Source organism: Camarhynchus parvulus, chromosome 1A (genome assembly GCF_901933205.1).
Source record: "Camarhynchus parvulus chromosome 1A, STF_HiC, whole genome shotgun sequence".
Lineage (NCBI taxonomy): Eukaryota > Metazoa > Chordata > Aves > Passeriformes > Thraupidae > Camarhynchus > Camarhynchus parvulus.
In genome coordinates this window covers 48,373,800-48,391,950 of record NC_044586.1, presented here as the reverse complement: position 1 = coordinate 48,391,950, position 18,151 = coordinate 48,373,800, and the positions used below count along the sequence as shown (strand labels likewise).

General features: G+C 38.2%; 1 protein-coding gene across 7 annotated transcripts in view; it reads right to left on the bottom strand.

The window, feature by feature from the left end:
- The window catches only part of PTPRZ1 (protein tyrosine phosphatase receptor type Z1), a 129,293-nt gene that overhangs the window by 29,781 nt on the left and 81,361 nt on the right, over positions 1–18,151 (bottom strand). For 5 of the 7 annotated variants that reach the window (XM_030961041.1, XM_030961044.1, XM_030961042.1 and 2 more), the window contains exons 9-12: positions 14,267–14,451; positions 13,447–13,573; positions 7,131–7,174; positions 961–4,531 (exon numbers count right to left, since the gene is read on the bottom strand). In XM_030961041.1, the coding sequence (XP_030816901.1) occupies positions 961–4,531; positions 7,131–7,174; positions 13,447–13,573; positions 14,267–14,451 (3,927 nt within the window). The remainder of the gene's footprint in view (positions 1–960; positions 4,532–7,130; positions 7,175–13,446; positions 13,574–14,266; positions 14,452–18,151) is intronic. The other 2 variants (XM_030961045.1, XM_030961049.1) reach the window with 2 other exon arrangements.

The following is an 18,151-nucleotide window of genomic DNA, read 5'->3' as shown; positions in this document are numbered from 1 at the left end:
TCTGTAGATGATGCAAGTACATAACAGAAGTTCAATTTATTTTCTAAAATACCATTTCAACCTTGTTGTTTGTTTTTTTTTTCAAAGATCATAGATTATTTTTGACTTGATTCTTTGATTTTCAATTCTCTAGCACAAGAAGGAATGAAAATTATGTGCCTGAATACTTCAGATTTTCCACAGTGCATTTTTAAATACAGAGGAAATGTGTTATGAGTTTTGACTTCTGACTTTATCCTTGGAATTATGGGTTGCAAATACTCTCACTGAATTTAAGAGGAATAAATAAGAAAATAGCATTAAATATAAACATCTAGAGGAGAATCTTGGCTTTACTTTGGGAATACGCAAATCTGGCACAAAAATTCTGCATCTCATTCAAATCTGAAAGTGGTATATACAGAGTGAAAATGAATGTTTTTATGAATCAGAATAAGACCAGCATCTTCTTCCTTGTTAAACCTCTTACAAAACACAAAAAAAATGTGCTGCTGTAAGTTTAGAAGAGAATATCAGAGGCATGTTTCCTCTGGCAGAGACATGGTTTCCTCTGGTGGCATTTCCATAAGGCCAGCACTAGTCTCTGTACAAAGAACTCAACAGAGAAGCTAAGTCCCTCTCAAACCTTTAAAACTAAAAGCAAAAATTAGCACTGAAACAATTCTGGTTTCAGATATTGCATGACTCAACTTCTGCTGACAGTATGCATCTATCCAAAAGCAGACCATCAATCATCTTACTGAAAAATATTTCAGGTGCAGTTTTAAGTAGCCAGAAGTAGCATTCACAAGATAGCCAGCTCAGTATGAAACCCTGTTCCCCAATACTTCCTTAATCACACCCATTGGCACTGTTATGTTCTCCCTTTATTATCTGTAGATAAACCTTCTCATTCTCTATGGTACAAAAGTATCCCCTCACAGCTTCCCATGGTATTCATTAGACTTATCCATAACTAACCTGCCTCAGAGATGTTGAATACTGATGAGTGATCACTAGTAACAGATGAGGCTGATGACTGTGATGATCCAGGAGTTAATTCTGAGTTACCTGCTTCAACTGCCCCTTCAGTGTCTCTCTCATTGTGGTCAGGAAAACTGAAATCTGTTGAAGTTTCATTATCATTAAGGCTATCTGAGGTACCTTGGCCAGAACCACTTTCTTCATCACTTGTCAGAACAGCCCAAGACTTAGATTCTGATGTGTTTTGCAATTGGACACTAGAGGTCTGAATGTGGTTCTCCAAAGTTTTCATGTTGTTGTGCTTCTCAGGTATCACATTCGCTGTCAAAGTTGGTATGGATGTATAATTACGTCTGTCCATGGCATGGTTTATCTGACTGTCAGATGCAGCAGTAGAAAACTTCTCTTCTTCAGGTTTCTCAGAATGTGAACTTATAATAAGGTTACTCTGATCCTTGTTATTATTTACCTTTGTATTCTCATCCTCTACTATCATATCCTGATCTTCTCTATGGGAGGTGCATGAGATGCAGTTACTTACAGGGAAGGCATCATCATATTCATCGTAGTCATCCTCAACTACAGAAGACCACAAATCAGTACTGGACATGACACTGGGAGACAACCCAGAGGATTCTCCAGAAGGAACCAGCAACCTATTCAAAGTTACAGGGATCTCACTTTTGGAAGGAACAGCCGTTACTGAAATAAGTGTATTTGGTAAAGGAAGAGTGTGATGAACGGACACATCAGAACCAGAAACAACTGCAGGCATATGAACAGGATCAAAACCAAGTGTGGAGCTCGAAGAGACACTGTCAGCCTCAATTCTTTCAAAAACACTTGAAGAGATATGGCTGTCTGTAGGAGTAGCTACATGTGATGATGTGTCACCTGTTAGGAAGGGAGTTGTTGCAGCATTCGCTGCTGGGGACGGAAAGGCATTTGTATTTTCTAAACTGGTCAGCTGGAATGAAGCATCGCTACTGTACAACGAAGGCATGACCTTCTGAACATCTTCACTGTTAAATAAATTGGATGAAACGTATCTCTCACTTGCATAAGAAAAAGATAAACCTTGAAGTGACGCTGTGGGCTTACTAAAAGTGTTTGACATCATATCAGCAACAGAAGGTGCAGATGTAGAATGCAGCTCGCTTTCAGTTGTAGCAGAACCTGGTGCCATTTGATGCAATATTTGGTCAAACGTAGAACTATCTTTTTGAACCCTTGAGCTTTCAGCCAATACGGGATCACTAGGCACAACTGCAGCTGTGTTAAGCAGAGTGCCATCGCCAGAAGATTGGAAGGAGGACTGCAGTAATGCTTCATTATTTAATGCTGCTGAGGTCTCATAAAAGTACAGCTGAGTCGAGGATAACATTTTGCTATAAGCAGGGACAGAGAGAGCTTGATCTGAGCTTGCACTAAGCATAGGTTTAAGCAAAGTGTCATCAAAGGCTGGAGTTGTAACATGCAAAGGCTGAACAGAAAGGTGCTTTTCTGTAAGTTTACTAATATCATGATCGAATACCTTAGTAGTGGGAAAAGCAAGAGAAACTGGAAGGATTCCCTTTGTGCTAGAAACAGGAAGTGGGCTTTCTTGCAGAGACATATTCTGCTCAATTACAACATCATTAGAAACAGATGTAGAAAGTTCATGTATCACTTTACTTTCAGCACTGGAAGCCATTTCACTTAAAGAAGAGGAAATTTTCAGTTCTCTCTCATCTCCATATATAACATCACCTTTTTGAAGCATCTTATTAACATCACTAAACCCGGATGATTCATATGGTATCTCATCAACAAAGTCAGAGGAAGAAACGTTAAGTACTGTCAAAGTATCTGTATCAGGCAAAAGGGACTCACTACCAGAGTATGCTTCAGACCAATCCGTGTCACTAGATAGAGAGCGTGTAGGCTGCAGCAAAGTATCAGCTTGTGATATTACAGAAGAAGGTTTATGCACCAGTACATTGTTATAGCTGCTAAATAAAGGATCTTGATGAAATACGTCAACAGAATCATGCACAAATTCTGCAGAGTCATAGGAAACAGTAAAGCTTTGAAGGGAGCCCACATTACCAGACAAAGCATAAGGAAGTTCAGACATTGTAGATAGTACATGCATATTTAAATCACTGCTGGATGGTTCAACTTGAGAAAATATGTGAGTTCTATTATGACCAAACATCAGTGTCTCCGAAGCAGCATGAGTGGTCTGATGTGACACCACATCAGCAAATTGAGCAAGGCTTGGCTGTATTAATGGATCACCCACTGCCAACGTCAAAGAAGCATGCAGGGACACCTTATCGCTTGCAACAGCTGGAGTAGCACTTTGTGGAAACATTTGAGAAACTGTATACAAACGGTGAAACATTTTACTACTGGAGGAAGCAGAGGAAAATGTAAGCAAAGGTACATCATCATAGGAAGACAGGGTGGGTTCAAATGACACATCAACACTGGGAAATACAGGTGTAGCATGCAAGGTCACATCACTATCTGATGTAGCAGGGGTAGTGTCGAGCATCTGAGAGTCAAACAATAAAGGGGTGACTAGAGGAAACACTTCACTACTGTAGGAAGGTTGAAGAGGTATCTCACCATTATAGACTGGCTGAGTTGTCTGAGAGAGTACCTCACTGGCAGCAGAAGCAGAACCGTATTCTCCAGAGCTTGAAGAGATAGAGTGAGGTGATAATTCAGCAGAGGAGAAAGCAAAGGTAGAATAATGTGGCAACTCTAAATCCGCATCTGAGGTGTCTTGTAAAACCACTGGGCTGCTTGTATAGGGCACTGCAGTCGGCTTTAATCCCTCTACATAAGCATCAGTGTAACTGGTCTGAGACAATTGCCCGCTAGGTGATGTATCAACAGACTGAGTCGTTGGATCTGTAGCATTATGAAACCATAAATTTCCATCAGGGGAAGAAGTATGCTTTGGAGGCTCATCGGAGCTTGAGGATGCTGTGACTTCTGAAACATATCTAATGGAGCCTTGGGAAAGAACATCATGCACACTGATATCTGGACTTCCTGAAGGAAGGGCATCTTCTTGGGAGGCCTCCTCTGTAACCAGCTGTGATGAAGAAGTGGTAGGAACTGAACTCCAAAAGTCATCAGATTCCTGATGAGGTTTAAAAGGAGGCAATAAGAAATCTTCGTCACTGTGGCCAGAGGTGGTTATTCTTGTTGGCTCGGTGCCTGAAGAAAGATATATAAACTCGTCTTCTCTGCCTTTGGTGGAGTCAATGAGTTGAGGAGGAATTCCAGTAATTGTTTGGGATTCCAAAAAAGGATCTTCCTCTTCAGAATTTTCACCAATAGGTGGAGAAGTAGCATAATAAACTGCTTTGAAAACATTATCCTTACCATGCAATTCTTCTCTTGTTAGATATCTATTTGTTTTGGCTTCACTGGGTTTTGTTCCCATTTTTTCTTGACTGTAGCTGGATGTAATCACCTGAAAATCTCTCCTCAATTGGTTCATTGTACTGTCAGTGCTAGGAACCACTGCAGTTTCTTCATCCACCTCTGTTTCCTTTTCATCAACTTCATCCTTTGAAAAAAATATCATAGCCGAAGACAATTAAAAATGTTTATAGATTCTGAACATGAATGAAAACTAAACTGTAATAATACATTTTCCTGGATCAATAAATCAAGAGGGGTAAAGCAAAACAACATTTGAGAAGACTGTTGGTCTTAAACAAAAGTATTAACTGCAAAAAACAGGTATCCTCTTTTATCTTGAAAAATATTACTTATTTGCAATAAAAACAGAAAAATGCTGTGTCCCAACATCACACACTGTGTTACTTCAACATTGTGTTACTTAAATTGTGTTTGAGAGGCAAAAATTGCTCACAGTATTTATTACTTTATTATGAAGGCTCTAACTCTTTCCTAATAAAATGCAATTGTATATGCAATATATAGCATAGACTGTATACAGCGCAGTGAAAAAATGGTTTTGCTATCAGAATGCCTTAGAGGTTTGCACTAATATCCTGATGGAAATTAAACTTTAATAATAACAACAGAACTTGTAAAATATATTTATGACCACAATTCTGCTGAATTGTCAGAGTATTCTGGAAGAGTTCATGATCCTCATCAAGACTGTCAGTTTCACAAGTGTTGTGAGCCATATGCCCTAGTCCTGTTACCACCCTTTGTTTTCTGAATATGAATGACAATGAATAACAAGACTTTGTGCAAAATCTGTGTTAGAGTTTTGCCTCTTAAGGACATATCCAAAGGAAAAAAAACCAAAATGTGCCTGAATGCAATCAGCATTTAGGCAGTACTTGAGGATCTAAGGTCAAATCTTTTCATCCCCTCTAGAGCTTTCCCTGCACCAAATAAAAAAAATATTATCATTGAAGCACCTAACTCACTCAGCAAGCATTTTTGTTTTGACTTAGACAGAGCAGTCCCTGCAGCTCTGTGCTGTGTCCCCATCTAGTGCTGCACCAGAATCGAACCTGTCCCAGCCCAACTCTGCCATCTAGATTGAGGTACACTTTCATTTTCTGAAGGGACCTGATTTGACAGGCACACACAGCCCTAAGAGACAGAGCAGCACAGGGCTTCTTGCAAAATAGCTTTGTTCTTTTGGTTTTTTTAAAGATCTGGCTTGGCGATGTGGTGGAAATGCCACTGTTTGTTATTCAAAAGCATAATGCTGAGAGAAAACACCCAGTAGACAGGAGGTAGGCACAGTCATCAATCTAACAACTCCTCAGTTTCCACTATAGTTTAGGTTGAATATATCTCCCATTCCTGCATTGAACAGGTCACAGCAGGGAGAGTAATGTAAAAAATCAACAGCCTTTGAAGGAATGTGTCCAAGATAAAGAGCTGCTGAGTATGTTTTTGACTGAGGCACTCAGCAAACAGGAGTTGTGAGCCTTCACCCAGTCTCACCAGAGCAAGGGCTTTACCCACTAGGCTAGAGCTGGGCTTCACACTGCAATCCCTCTTTGAACCAGGAACCCCTCATGCACTCACACAACATAAGGTACCTCAGATGTCACTCTCAGGTTTGGATTTCATTTGAAGAACTAAATACCTAAAATGTAGGGACAGCAGCACCATGACTGATTGCCTTCAAACCTGGGCTGGACTGGACAGGCCCTTGTTTCTATTTCTGCAAGGCAGTGTATGAGCTTTTAAACTTTCATGGTTCAAGTAAAAATCAGTTGATGTTCACTGGCACGAAACAGACACAATATAATAATCTAGATACATAAGAACAGAGAAATGACTGTACTACTGGTTACTCAGTGTCCACAAATGCAAGGGAAGGTAAATAGATAGGTAAGCACAGGCTGTGCTATTTAACTAAAAGGACTTGTCATGCAGTGAGAATACTGTGGTCATAGACTGAAACTATAAATTAAAAATTCTGTGGGATTACTTGATATTACTTGATAATTGTCCTACTGAAGTAACTGTCTATGTTACACGATTGGTATTAGAGACTGTTAAAAACTTAATCATGGCATTTTTACATCTCTCCTTGCTGTGACACCAGAGACCTAGTTACTGAATATGAAACCTCCAAAGGTTATCATCTTATCAAAAATTTTGTAAAACAGAGTTCTACTTTAAAATCTCACTTGAGTTCAAGAAGCAAATGAACCTCCAAGAATTTTTGAGTGACAGTTAAACCAACAGCACACTGATACAGACACAGTTGAATCTCACTCTTCAGCACTATCGTCCTCCCTTACTTTAATTTACTACATGATAACACCATCACAAGTAAGGAGAAATCAAACTTCTCTTTAACTAAAAAGCCTAACACTGGATGGCAGCTTTGATTCTTTGATGAACAATTCTGTCAGACTTCACAGCAGGGTGATTGTAAACTGATGCCCCATTTTAAAAATATTTAGGAATATTCAGTGATATCCTTTACTTCACCATGTACCTCCAACCCCAGAGAAATACTGAGGTATCTCCAGAGTTATCTAGGGAGAAATATAGCTCAAAGGCTATGTATGCACATACATGCATATATAAGTATACATAAATGCAGAAAATACACTCATTTGTGACATAGTTTTGTCAGTTTTCACAGGATATAATTTCAATGTAGTTGAAATGTATTTATTAAAAATACACTCTTAAAAAACAAATGAATGCTATACCTCATATTCTGCAGCTTCACTCAGTTCAGGAATGAGGTCAGCCTCTATAAAACAAAAATACACACTGTATCATCCACAATTTTAAATAGACAGAATTCTGAATTCTGCAAGGACTCAACTGCCTAATTAATATGGTTATTGAGACAATGTCAAAGATTTTTTGTAGGATTGTGTTTGGAGAAGTGGCCAACCCCCTGGAATAAGGACTAAGGGTAGTATTGCTCACTTATCTAGACAGGACACATTCATTCAGCCACAGCAGTTTTGTCTGGCTCTATTTTGATACCACTGGATTTGCACTTTTGGAGGAACCACATGTTGGCTGGAGAAAGCCAAGTTTACAAAAACGTTTTCAATTAGAAATACAGTTTAATGCAGAAATACAGAAGTGAGAAAAACAGTAGGTCTGGGGATCAACTATTTCTCTAAATTAAATCTGAAAGCTCTGAAGATATTCTTGTAAAATAATCTGTTCTATAATTTTCATATAGAAAATTCCCTATTTGTGCACCCAGGATTGGACTTAGGTGCTAGAGCAACATCAACGCCATCATAGTCAGTATTCAGCAGGCTGCATGCTTCCAGTGAGGCAGACCAAACAGACTCACCCTTCCCAGTGCTTACAACCTTTTTCAAACTCCCACCCTACCTGATTTGATGTACAGACATAAAGCCAGTTGTATCACATCCCAGAGAAAGTCCCTAACAAACAGGTACTGCATGCTCTGCGAAGAACTACTCTAGAAGCTTTTGAGGCATTCCCAATTTTCAAAAATAAAAAACCAGTTGAAACAGGTTGATGCAATTAATTTCCTACAACTCAGCTGAAAATCCATCTCTCCAAATTTAGAGGCAGTCTCTTGCCTTCTTTCTCTCTTCTCAGCCAAATCCAGTAGTATACTTCTGATGGTGGTCAGCAAGAGATGCTTCAAAACAGGTTGAAAGGAACATCCACCTCTCTGCTAGGAACCAGCACAGGTCTTCAGTGAGGAAATCTAACACCCCTTCCAGAGCACTAATGCACCTTATTGCTCCTTTGGTCTACAAAAAGGCCCATATCCATTCCTTTCTAGGGCTTTTTCCTAAACCATGTTCTAGCACTCTGTCTGCACACAAATGCTAGCACATATTCTGAGGGCTGATTTGCACTAGGTGAAAATGCCAACCTCTTAGCCTGGAGAGCAATTCTTACAATACCATCACACACAGCTCCATGTCTGCATTTCCTCCACAATTCCCAAAAGTAGTCTGTTCAATACACTAGGATGAAGATTCCGTCCCTATATTTCTCTTTTTTTGCAAAGTCAGATGGAGATCTATGACTTAATTTGTATTCTCTTTGGTCTATCCATATCTACCTTTCAAAACAAATTAAGACATGCTATATGCAACATACACTAGATTAAGTTTATCAAACTAATAAGATCAAACAGTATTATCTGTAGATTATAGCATGCAAACAAATTTTCACTAAGAAATGCTGCACAAAATCTTCACAAATTATCCTTTAGTAACAAACATCTATAAATTACCAAATATAGAACTGACCTTTCTTTAGCTAGATAGATAAAAAAATTATCTTACCTCTGACTCCTGAGGCCTAGGAGGCTCTGGGACGGGGCGGGGGGGACCCAGGGGGGGAGTGCAGGGGAGGAAGGGGTGGATGAGATAATGATATTCCCTGGCTTCTCAATGATACAAATCAAATATTGACATTAGTCTGAATGCTTTCCCATAATAGATCCACACCATGTACGAAGTATTTAACAGACTTGTCTGAAACATGTTTTTCGTACAGAGGAATTCTATCCATACTTTTCTGTGGTTACTATTCTTGAGTTGAGATTTAATCAGATTCAGTCAGAAAAACAAACTGTAGTGATTGTGCTAGAGTATACAGTAGGATACATGCTCTCAAATTCCACCAGCAGGAAACTACAGTTTCTTGCTGTTTTTGCAAAAGAGAGGCTTTAACATACATATATATATGTGTGTATATATATGTGTAAAGAACCTCTTTATTAACAAAACCAGTAAATTTCCAGGAACTTTATAAAGAATATTTGAATTTAGATGGTCATATAAAATTTATTTGTCAAAAGTATTAGAGACACACACAGAAGTTCTGTTAATCCTGCTGCTGAGCTTTTGATTTGACAGGAGATTACAGAAACATAATAACATTCCCCATCCAAGGTGAACAGCCACACCCTCCTAAAGGTTGATGAACAAGCTTGTTTATTTTTTCTGAAACTACATATTGATTATTCTATAGTATACATTTAAAAATAATTAAATAATTAGTTAGAGTTCTGTAGAGGTCTCTTCCTAGTCCATTTTAACGACAGGTTAAGAAACAGTAGAACAAATACAGAGACGTAACTATTTCCCTACATTTTTTCAATGGAAATATGAAAAAAAATCTCTTTAAACAATGTGATTTATAATCATAGAATAATGCGCACAACATAAACTCTTTTCATTTCTGCACTGACATGTAATAAATTGCACGGCAAGAACAAAATTAAAGCCTGTTTCTTTTGATTAAATTAGTTTTCAGATTTCTACTTTCATCAGTACAAAATTAGGAAAAAGCATCCCCTAAATCAGACATTTAATATATGTTTAGTGATTTTCAGGACAAAAATCTCAAAGATGAGTTACAAAAAAGTTGCATAGTTAGACCCTCACAAAGCATTGCTGACAGCACGAGCTGCCAGGCAGGAGACAGTATTTGAGAGCTATGTCCCAGCATGCTGGGGTTTTTTTTGACAAACACCAACAAAGGAATAGGAATGGGGAATTATATATTTTTCCTTTCCTGTGTCAGCAAAAGCATGTAAGTACCACCAGTATTAGCTACACAACAAACTACTGCACAACCTTCAGTTCTATACAGATGTTATCTAGAGAGTCGAAGCACACATTTACATAGTTATTCAAAATCCAATTTTAATAACAAATGAAAAATTTGTAAATAAAGGTTGGATTGTTATCAAAGCTGATTAAAATGTGTTGTACACAATTCCCTAAATTTTCAATGGAAATTTTGTGGCTACATCATTTGTGCATTTGTTGGCTTTTACTAAACGGAAACTAACTGAAAAAAAATTTAACCAGCACACACAGTGTATTACAAGAAGAAGGGTTGAAATTCTGAAGAGCTCAGGAAAAACCCAGAGAGCACAGGTCTCCAGTGGGGTACCTTCCCAGGTGTCATTACATTACAGCTCCTGAGGCTTCCACAAACCGAAGCAGAGACCCCAAAGAGGTCCTTCATCTCACAAAACATTGCTGAGAACAAGAGCCTTGGATCTGTGGATCACCAGAGCCTGCAGAGCCCTCACTAACCATATGGGATGCACCAGACTGGGTGGGGAGAAGGCATGAGAAACACTCTCCTGCAAGTATCTCAAAAGGAAAGTCTAAACCAACAGTCTTGAGCTTTTTGAATACCAGAGCTCATTAGAAGTGGCCACTCCAAGGACAGAATTCTTCCTGGAAAAGGGCCCATCTAATGGCTCCGCATGACTCACGCCTTGCTTTAGCTCTTAACAGGAAGACTAATGGATCTGGAGGTGACTGTAGTGAATTTCATCTTAATTAAACTGGATTACTCAGAGTAATTCTTGAAAATGAAAGATTTAATTTATGCTTTTTGTGTGTCAACTTTATTTCATGTCTTCATGGTGAAGATAACTTTTCTTTCATAAATTCCCAAGCAGGAGCTCCAAGAAATCCCCTTTTGCCTCAAGATCTATAAAGCAGATCACAAAATCAATTTGATGTTATAGTTGTAATCAGCAAGCTACTCTGAAGAAATCTTTCTTATTAGATATCTGCATTCCCATATATGTGTTTTCTAATATTAGGTATATTATAATTAAATATGAAAATATTTGAAATATTTGCAACAGTTAATTCAGGTGTAAATAATTAGTAAAATTAATTATGCAAATAAATATTAATGTTAGAAATTAATGGAAGATTTTTTCCTATTTTAAAATTTTATCCAGATTGACTCAGCATGTAAGAAACTTACTTACAGAGCAATGTACACTCTTAGAAATCATACTAATTACATGAGAGGAATTTTTCCCTGAATTTTCTTTATTCAATGCTTTCAGAGGTATCACTGTGGAAGTGCCAAAATAAAAGAACCAAATTAGAGTTAATAACTTTGTGTCCATTTCAGATAAGATGCATGTCAGTGAAACTTTTTTTTAAACAGGCAAATATTCATTTAACTATTTAATTTTTATTAAAAACTTTGCTCTCTTTTGATTTAAATTTTTAAAAATTTAAAATATCAAAGTAAAAATTAATGATTTACCTGTGTAAAAAGGCTTGAGAGTATCAAACCTTTAGCCTGATACGTAACATTTATTATGACAAATATAACACAGTCTGAAATATAACATTTATTGTACCAAATTCTCTCGTCTGAGCATACAAATCTCAGAGAAATTTCTGCTGATGCTGGAAGGTGAAGTTAGTTTTCCAGTGTGTATTTCCCTCCCTCTGCCTTCTCCTGGAATGGATGCAAAGCCCCTGTTCTGCGTGACTTCAGCAGCAGTACAGCAGGGGTGCCGCGCTGCCTGGGGCACCTGCACTGCTGGCCAGCCACAGGCTGCCCTGTCCTCCTCTTCTGGGGCTGCTCCCCAGCAGCTCCTGCTCCTGCCACAGCAGTGCCACTGCACTGGCAGTGCTTGCCCAGTGCTTGGGCAGTGCTTGCCCAGCCCCAGTGCCCCTGGCTCTCTCCCTGCCTCTGCACCCACATCTCCTTCCAAAGGGATGCACGGAACACAGCGGGGTTGGGTGCAACCCATCCTCACAGCAGGGATACAGCAGTAGCAGGAGGAGGGTGGTTTATCCTCTGGATATCACCTACACTGGACTTCTTTTTGCAATGTGTATTTTCAGAGGTTTTGCAGCCATGATGGCAGCACAGTACTGACTTGATTTGTTGTTAAATGATGATAACACTATGCTGCTTATTTGTCATTCCATGTAGAAATGGATGTGAGGTATGTAGATGAACTCCTATCTGAGAAAACTCTTCAAACACAAACCCAAAAAATTCTGGAAAGTATGTGGAAGAATATACTATCTAAGAGATGAATAAAAGGTAGACAGAAGAGTGAAATGTCAGGCAGAAGGTCAGAACCTTGTTGTGGACGTTTTAGAAAACTAAAGAGAAATAGGAAAATTCCGTAGATACTAACTTAAGACCCCAAAATACATTATTATACACTGTATTTGAAAGACAAATCTTTATTAAAAATGTGTACTATACCTGATGCTGTATCCTCTTCCTACAGAGAAACCCACATTATTATAAGCCTACTACCCATATTAGTCCAGAATTCATGTGGTAGAGATTGTTGAGAATCACATTCTCTCTCACTGTAATGGAGAACATGGCTCCCTTGAAATGAAAAACTGGCCCGTTTTCCCAAGTTCACCACAACATCACTAATGACCTTGCTGCAGCTAAACAGACATATATAAGTATAAAACTGAATTTACAGAATGCATAAACAACAAAATCCAGGCCCTTAGGTTAAAAATAAAATAGCTCCTAACAGGATCAAAAAACATTTGGTTTTTTTTCTATGATTAATTACAGTGTTCTTAATTAAAAACAAAGCCCTCACTCACTTTCATAGGAACTGAATCTGATGTTAAAACTTACACCAAATTTAAGGAATTATTAGGATAAGATCAAGCTTCATGCTACAGTTTCAAGTTATTTCATATTTACCAGCAGGCAGAAGAAGCAAATCTGAAATCATTAAGATTTGTTTGTTAGGCCTTTTGATTCTTTTGCGAGGCAGCATTAAGAAGCAAGGGAATTCCATCATCACAAGTTTTTTGAAATCAAACTCCAAGTATTCATAAGAAATCAAATTTCAAAATCATTAAAATAGACTTATAAATCATATAGTGGGGTTGTATTGTTTGATTCCTTAATACTTTGGTGGTGTGGATTAATTTTGAGAGGATGCTTGAACCATAGAGAAATAATACCAAACACTTGTGAGATTTTATGAGATCTGAAATCAAGTAGGTGCTTTTCAGAACATTCTTAGAATTAAAAAAATTAACATGCAGTTTTTTATAGGTAATGCTTGCAAGGAATTATGTCATGTAAAATATCATTAGCAAGGGACATGCTGAAAGTTAACTGCGGTGATTTTGAAATTTCATTTTGGCATAATTCGGAAGTCATGCATTTTAACTGGTTTGCAAACAAACTATTTGAAATACAAGTTTTTCAGCTACAAGAGATCACTAAACTCAAAAGACCACTTACCTGCATCCTCTAAAGGCATATCAACAATGACTTGGTCGCTGTATTTTCCATACAGACCATTAGAGCAAACAGCAACTATCTGAAGAACATAACTTGTATTGGGCAGCAGATTGTTTAGAATAGCCCCCTAAAAGAAAAAAAAACACATTTAATCATTTACTTGCAAATAAGTATCAAGAATTTGAAAATGTTAATTTTTTATAACACATTTTTGTTCTGAAGTACAAAGATCCTTACTTCTAGTATTATAATGTGTGCTTTTTTATTTTATTGTCACAAATGGTTTTCAGTCAAATTAAAAAAAACCAAAAACATGTGACTCTTTACATGGAGGATAATAAACCAAATAACTATTTAGCATTGAACACAAGTTTAGGTGTCTGATGAGTCTTTAAAGAGGGTTAGAGGAACAGATCTCATTAGTAAAATACCATGAAGCTGTAGTCAGTAACTTAGGATTTATAGCAGTATAATGGAATTGAATCTCATTAGTTGCTTGTGTAGGTCATTCTTTCACATCCACGAGCAATGAATTACAGGTTATTATTAACTGACAATTGGGTTTTATGGCTAGGGAGCTCTGTGATTGACATGCTCACAGCAAGTATAGGCAAATCAAAGCAGCAATCTTTAGAGTTTTTTCCTGTTCTAGACAAGAGTTTTTTCTTTCATTTTAAGTTGTCTTTGTGGCTTTACAGCCAAAAAATTAGACAATTTCTCTTCAATGAGCTCCCAGCTATGGTTTAATCTGTCACAATAATTAACAGTGAGTTGTTACACCATCATCCCTTTTTATGAAACTGGAAGAGTTTACAGTTACCAAGTCCTGATACCCATCTGTCAGAAACTCATGCTTGGTCTGATCTTCTCCATCCAGCTGTTGATAAAAGACAGCAAATCTCTCAATTGTGGTGTCGTATACAACGCGAGGTCTTTCCCACGTAACAAGGAGACTAGTATAATTCTTTGGATCAGATTGAACATTTTCAGGTTCTGAGCTGCAAACTGGAATAAAGAAAAGAGGAAAGGATATGGTATTTATCAAATGGTACAAGTAACTCTACAAAAATCTTGAGATACTTCCTGAGAAAACTAATAAAAGTCTTTTTGTGTGCCTCAGTTTTAGCTTTCTACTAAAACATTTGAAATGCTGTGCCATTGTAAACAGAACCAGTATTTGAACACTAGATTTCCAAAAAGCAAGTAAAGTTGAGGACTGAATTTCCTCTCTCTGCCTCCTATAACATATTTTGTGAAATGTTAGTATCCAGTTCCTAAGAAATAAAATATAAATGATAAAATATAAAGATTGTTATATCTGTCCTGGGAATAAAAAAATCTCAACAATTCTATCTTTATGGCTCTATCCAAGTAGCACTAGAAGAGCTGCATAATCTCACACCAGTTATAATAAACTAATCTACAGTAAATTGTTTTTAATGGTCAAATGTAAACCTGACACCTGAATTTCCCCTCAAGGCTGTTTGAATCTTTTTATAGTAGTTAAAGAAGAGAGAAAAGGTAAATAAGAAGAAGCTAAGTATTGCATTAGCACCAGTCATTTAATGTTACTATATTTTAATGCTTGTTATTATATTTTTAGCTTGAATTGGAATAAATGAGGAAATATTTTTTACATCTCATAATGTGCTTAGAGCAATATATGAGTATCTAGAAAAAGAAAGCAAAAAACCCTATTAGCTTACTAAGAAAACAGGTGCAGATCCTTCGGAGTTCTCTAAAAAGAAGTGAACACCAAGATGCCCCAAGGCTTTGGGGGACCATGCTGCATTTTGAGAGAGAAGTCCTTCAGCTTTGTATTTCGCCACTTGAACACAAGGGGACACTCAAACCCCGTCAAAATATTTGTCAAAGGAATTTCTCCAAGGAAGGTGGGAAGTTCTCAGCAGCTTCCGTCTGAGAGAGTCAATGGAAAACAAGCAGCAAGGCTTTCCTAATTTCTGTGTTTGTATGAGTAAGCTAAGAGCAGAGGCAGCGTTAGTCTTTGTAATTCACGTGAGTACCCTTTCTGTGTTTTGAATCTACTGTGATATATAACTAATACATCATTTTATTAATTACACTTAATTATTTTAATTGATGCAAAAAAGAGCAAGTTTTTTTAAAAATCTATGTTGTGTACATTCCATTCCATTCCTAAAATTTGTCATTCCTTCCCATTTCCACCAGATGGCAAGGAGAAATCATTAGACTAGCCCTTCTCAATTCTGAGTATGAACACAGGTGATTTAAACAGATTTCACTCTTTTTCAATTAATCTAAAGACTCCTCAGCTATTTCCTTTCAAAGGTGTTTAAAATTCTTGTCAAAATGCTTTTTTTATAATATAAACACCAAGCTTCTCTGCATTCCAAATTCTTCTCTACAGTCTTTTTTCCTCCCTTCATCTTTTTTGCTTATGAGTGAATTTGGTTCTGAAATCTCTGTCTGTATTCAGACTCATAGAGCGGTATTATAAAACTTTTAAAGGTACAAGGCTTCTGTTGTTATTTCTTTGATTTATTTTTTCACTTTCCAGATGGTTCTTCTATTTTTTCCCAAGAAAAAAGTCTTCCTTTTTATTCTCCTCCTTTTGATGTTCATCTCAGCAATGACTGACAATATTACTATATGACAATCATTTACGTATTATTTCATATCCATTTCTTCCCAAAATGTCTTCTCCTTCCTTCTTCTGATGCCACTTCGTAAATCATCCTGCTGATCCCTTTTCTTTTCTACCAGTCAGTAACACAGAAGCACTTTACTCTGTCTTACCTCATTTTCCTTCTCCAGAGACTTGAAAGAAGACCACACAACAACTTATCTAATTAAGTACTTCTGCTGTGATACCGACTTTTAGAAAATCTGAGCAAAGAGACTGCAAGAAAGGGAGTTCTCAAGTTTGTTACTAGTCTGAAGGACAAATTCACAGAAAAATTTGCAAAAAAAATTCACAGAAAGTCAGAGGCCTACTCAAATCCCTGTTAAACTTGAAGCCAAGTCTCTGCTTTTTCCAGGTGAATACTTAGATTCTGGTTTTGCATATCACATCATGTTGTAGTAATGCATCTATCTTTGCTTATTCTCCTATGGAATAAAATGCTATCCACGTAACTTAGGAAATTTTCATCTGAACTTAATTGCATCATGGGGAACCACTGGGGTACATCAGCCAAATCATTGCCAAAAGCTGCCTGGGCTATGTATGACCAGAAGACCTTTATAACCTGCCCAAATTTGGCTTTTTTCCCCCCCACCTTTGTTGCGTTCTTCTACTTTAGTTAAATCCATGTTTGAGATTATTTTTTCAATTCAACATTTCAATTGTTGAAGCCATGAAATCACTTCAGATATTCAGGGGCTTTGTAGATCCCTGCAGTGTGTGGCATAAAGCAATTTTTCTGTATTCTAGATCTACACTATCTATCTCTGTAATGGAGGTGGAGCAGCACAGCAGATGTCTGCTGGGCTGACCTTGGCTGGCCACCAGGTGCCCATACAGACATTTGCCAGAGACAGAGATTGCTCACCAACCACCATCATGGGCAAAACAGATTAGACTTGGGGAAATTTATCATCCATAAAAATAGAGTAGGATAGCGAGAAACAAAACCAGAACTATGAAACCTCCCACCCTTTGCTTCTTCCCAGGCTCAACTTCACTCCTGATTCTTCCACCTCCCCACTCCCAGGGGCCCAGGGGAATATAGAATGGGAATTGTGATCAGCTTATAACACCTTGCCTCTGCTGCTCCTTCCTCATGCTCCTCCTCTGCTCCAGTGTGGAGTCCCATTCACAGGATACAGTCTTTCATGAATTTTTCCAGCCTCTGGACAGTTTTTGGGAACAGACTGCTACACTGTGGGTCCTCCCTAAGGTCAGAGACCTGACAGATAATCTGCTCCTGCATGGTCTCCCTCCACAAGCCACAGCCAGCAGCCTGCTCCCGCATGGAGCCTCCACAGTCGGCCACAGGACAGGCTGCCTCATCATAATCTTCACTGTAGGCTGCCTCACCATAATCTGCACTGTGGAGTTCACTCTGCTCTGCTACTGGAACACCTCCTCCCCTTCTTCCTTCTCTCACCTGGGAGTGACAGAGCAGTTTCTCACATCTCCCTCACTCCTCACTGCTGTGCAGTTTTGTTTTCCTGGAGGTGCCACCACCACGACTCCCAGTGCCCTGAGATGGGTGGGCTGGAGCCAGCTGGAACTGTCTGGGTTTGACTCAGGGCAGCCCTGGGCTCTCCCTGCACCTGCACCCCACACTCTGTGCCAGTGGAAGTGTCCCACACACAGCTGGGAATCTGGGAATTCACAATGAAGTCATGTGGCCTGAGGAACGTGAAAGGATAAATTCCCTTGTGAGTCCTGACCCCATGCCTCACAAGAGAATTTAACTGAGACAGCCACTGAACTTTATGTGGTTATGTTTCTCATGGCAAAACAGGCTGGCTAGTACTTTTTATTAATATATATTGTCAGTCTTGAATTTTAAGAACCCATTGTTTTTTATACCTTACTAAATCCAGGAAGATAAATAAGAGTTAGGTTTCAGTACTTATTTCCAAGGCCTCACCAGAAAGGTGGAGAGGATGGAAAGTCACCCAATATGCCCAGCAGCCACCACAATGGTTCTCAGTTTACAGGAATAAACTATGACTTTTATTATAAATGGATTAGCATGCCAGCTGAAGTTGG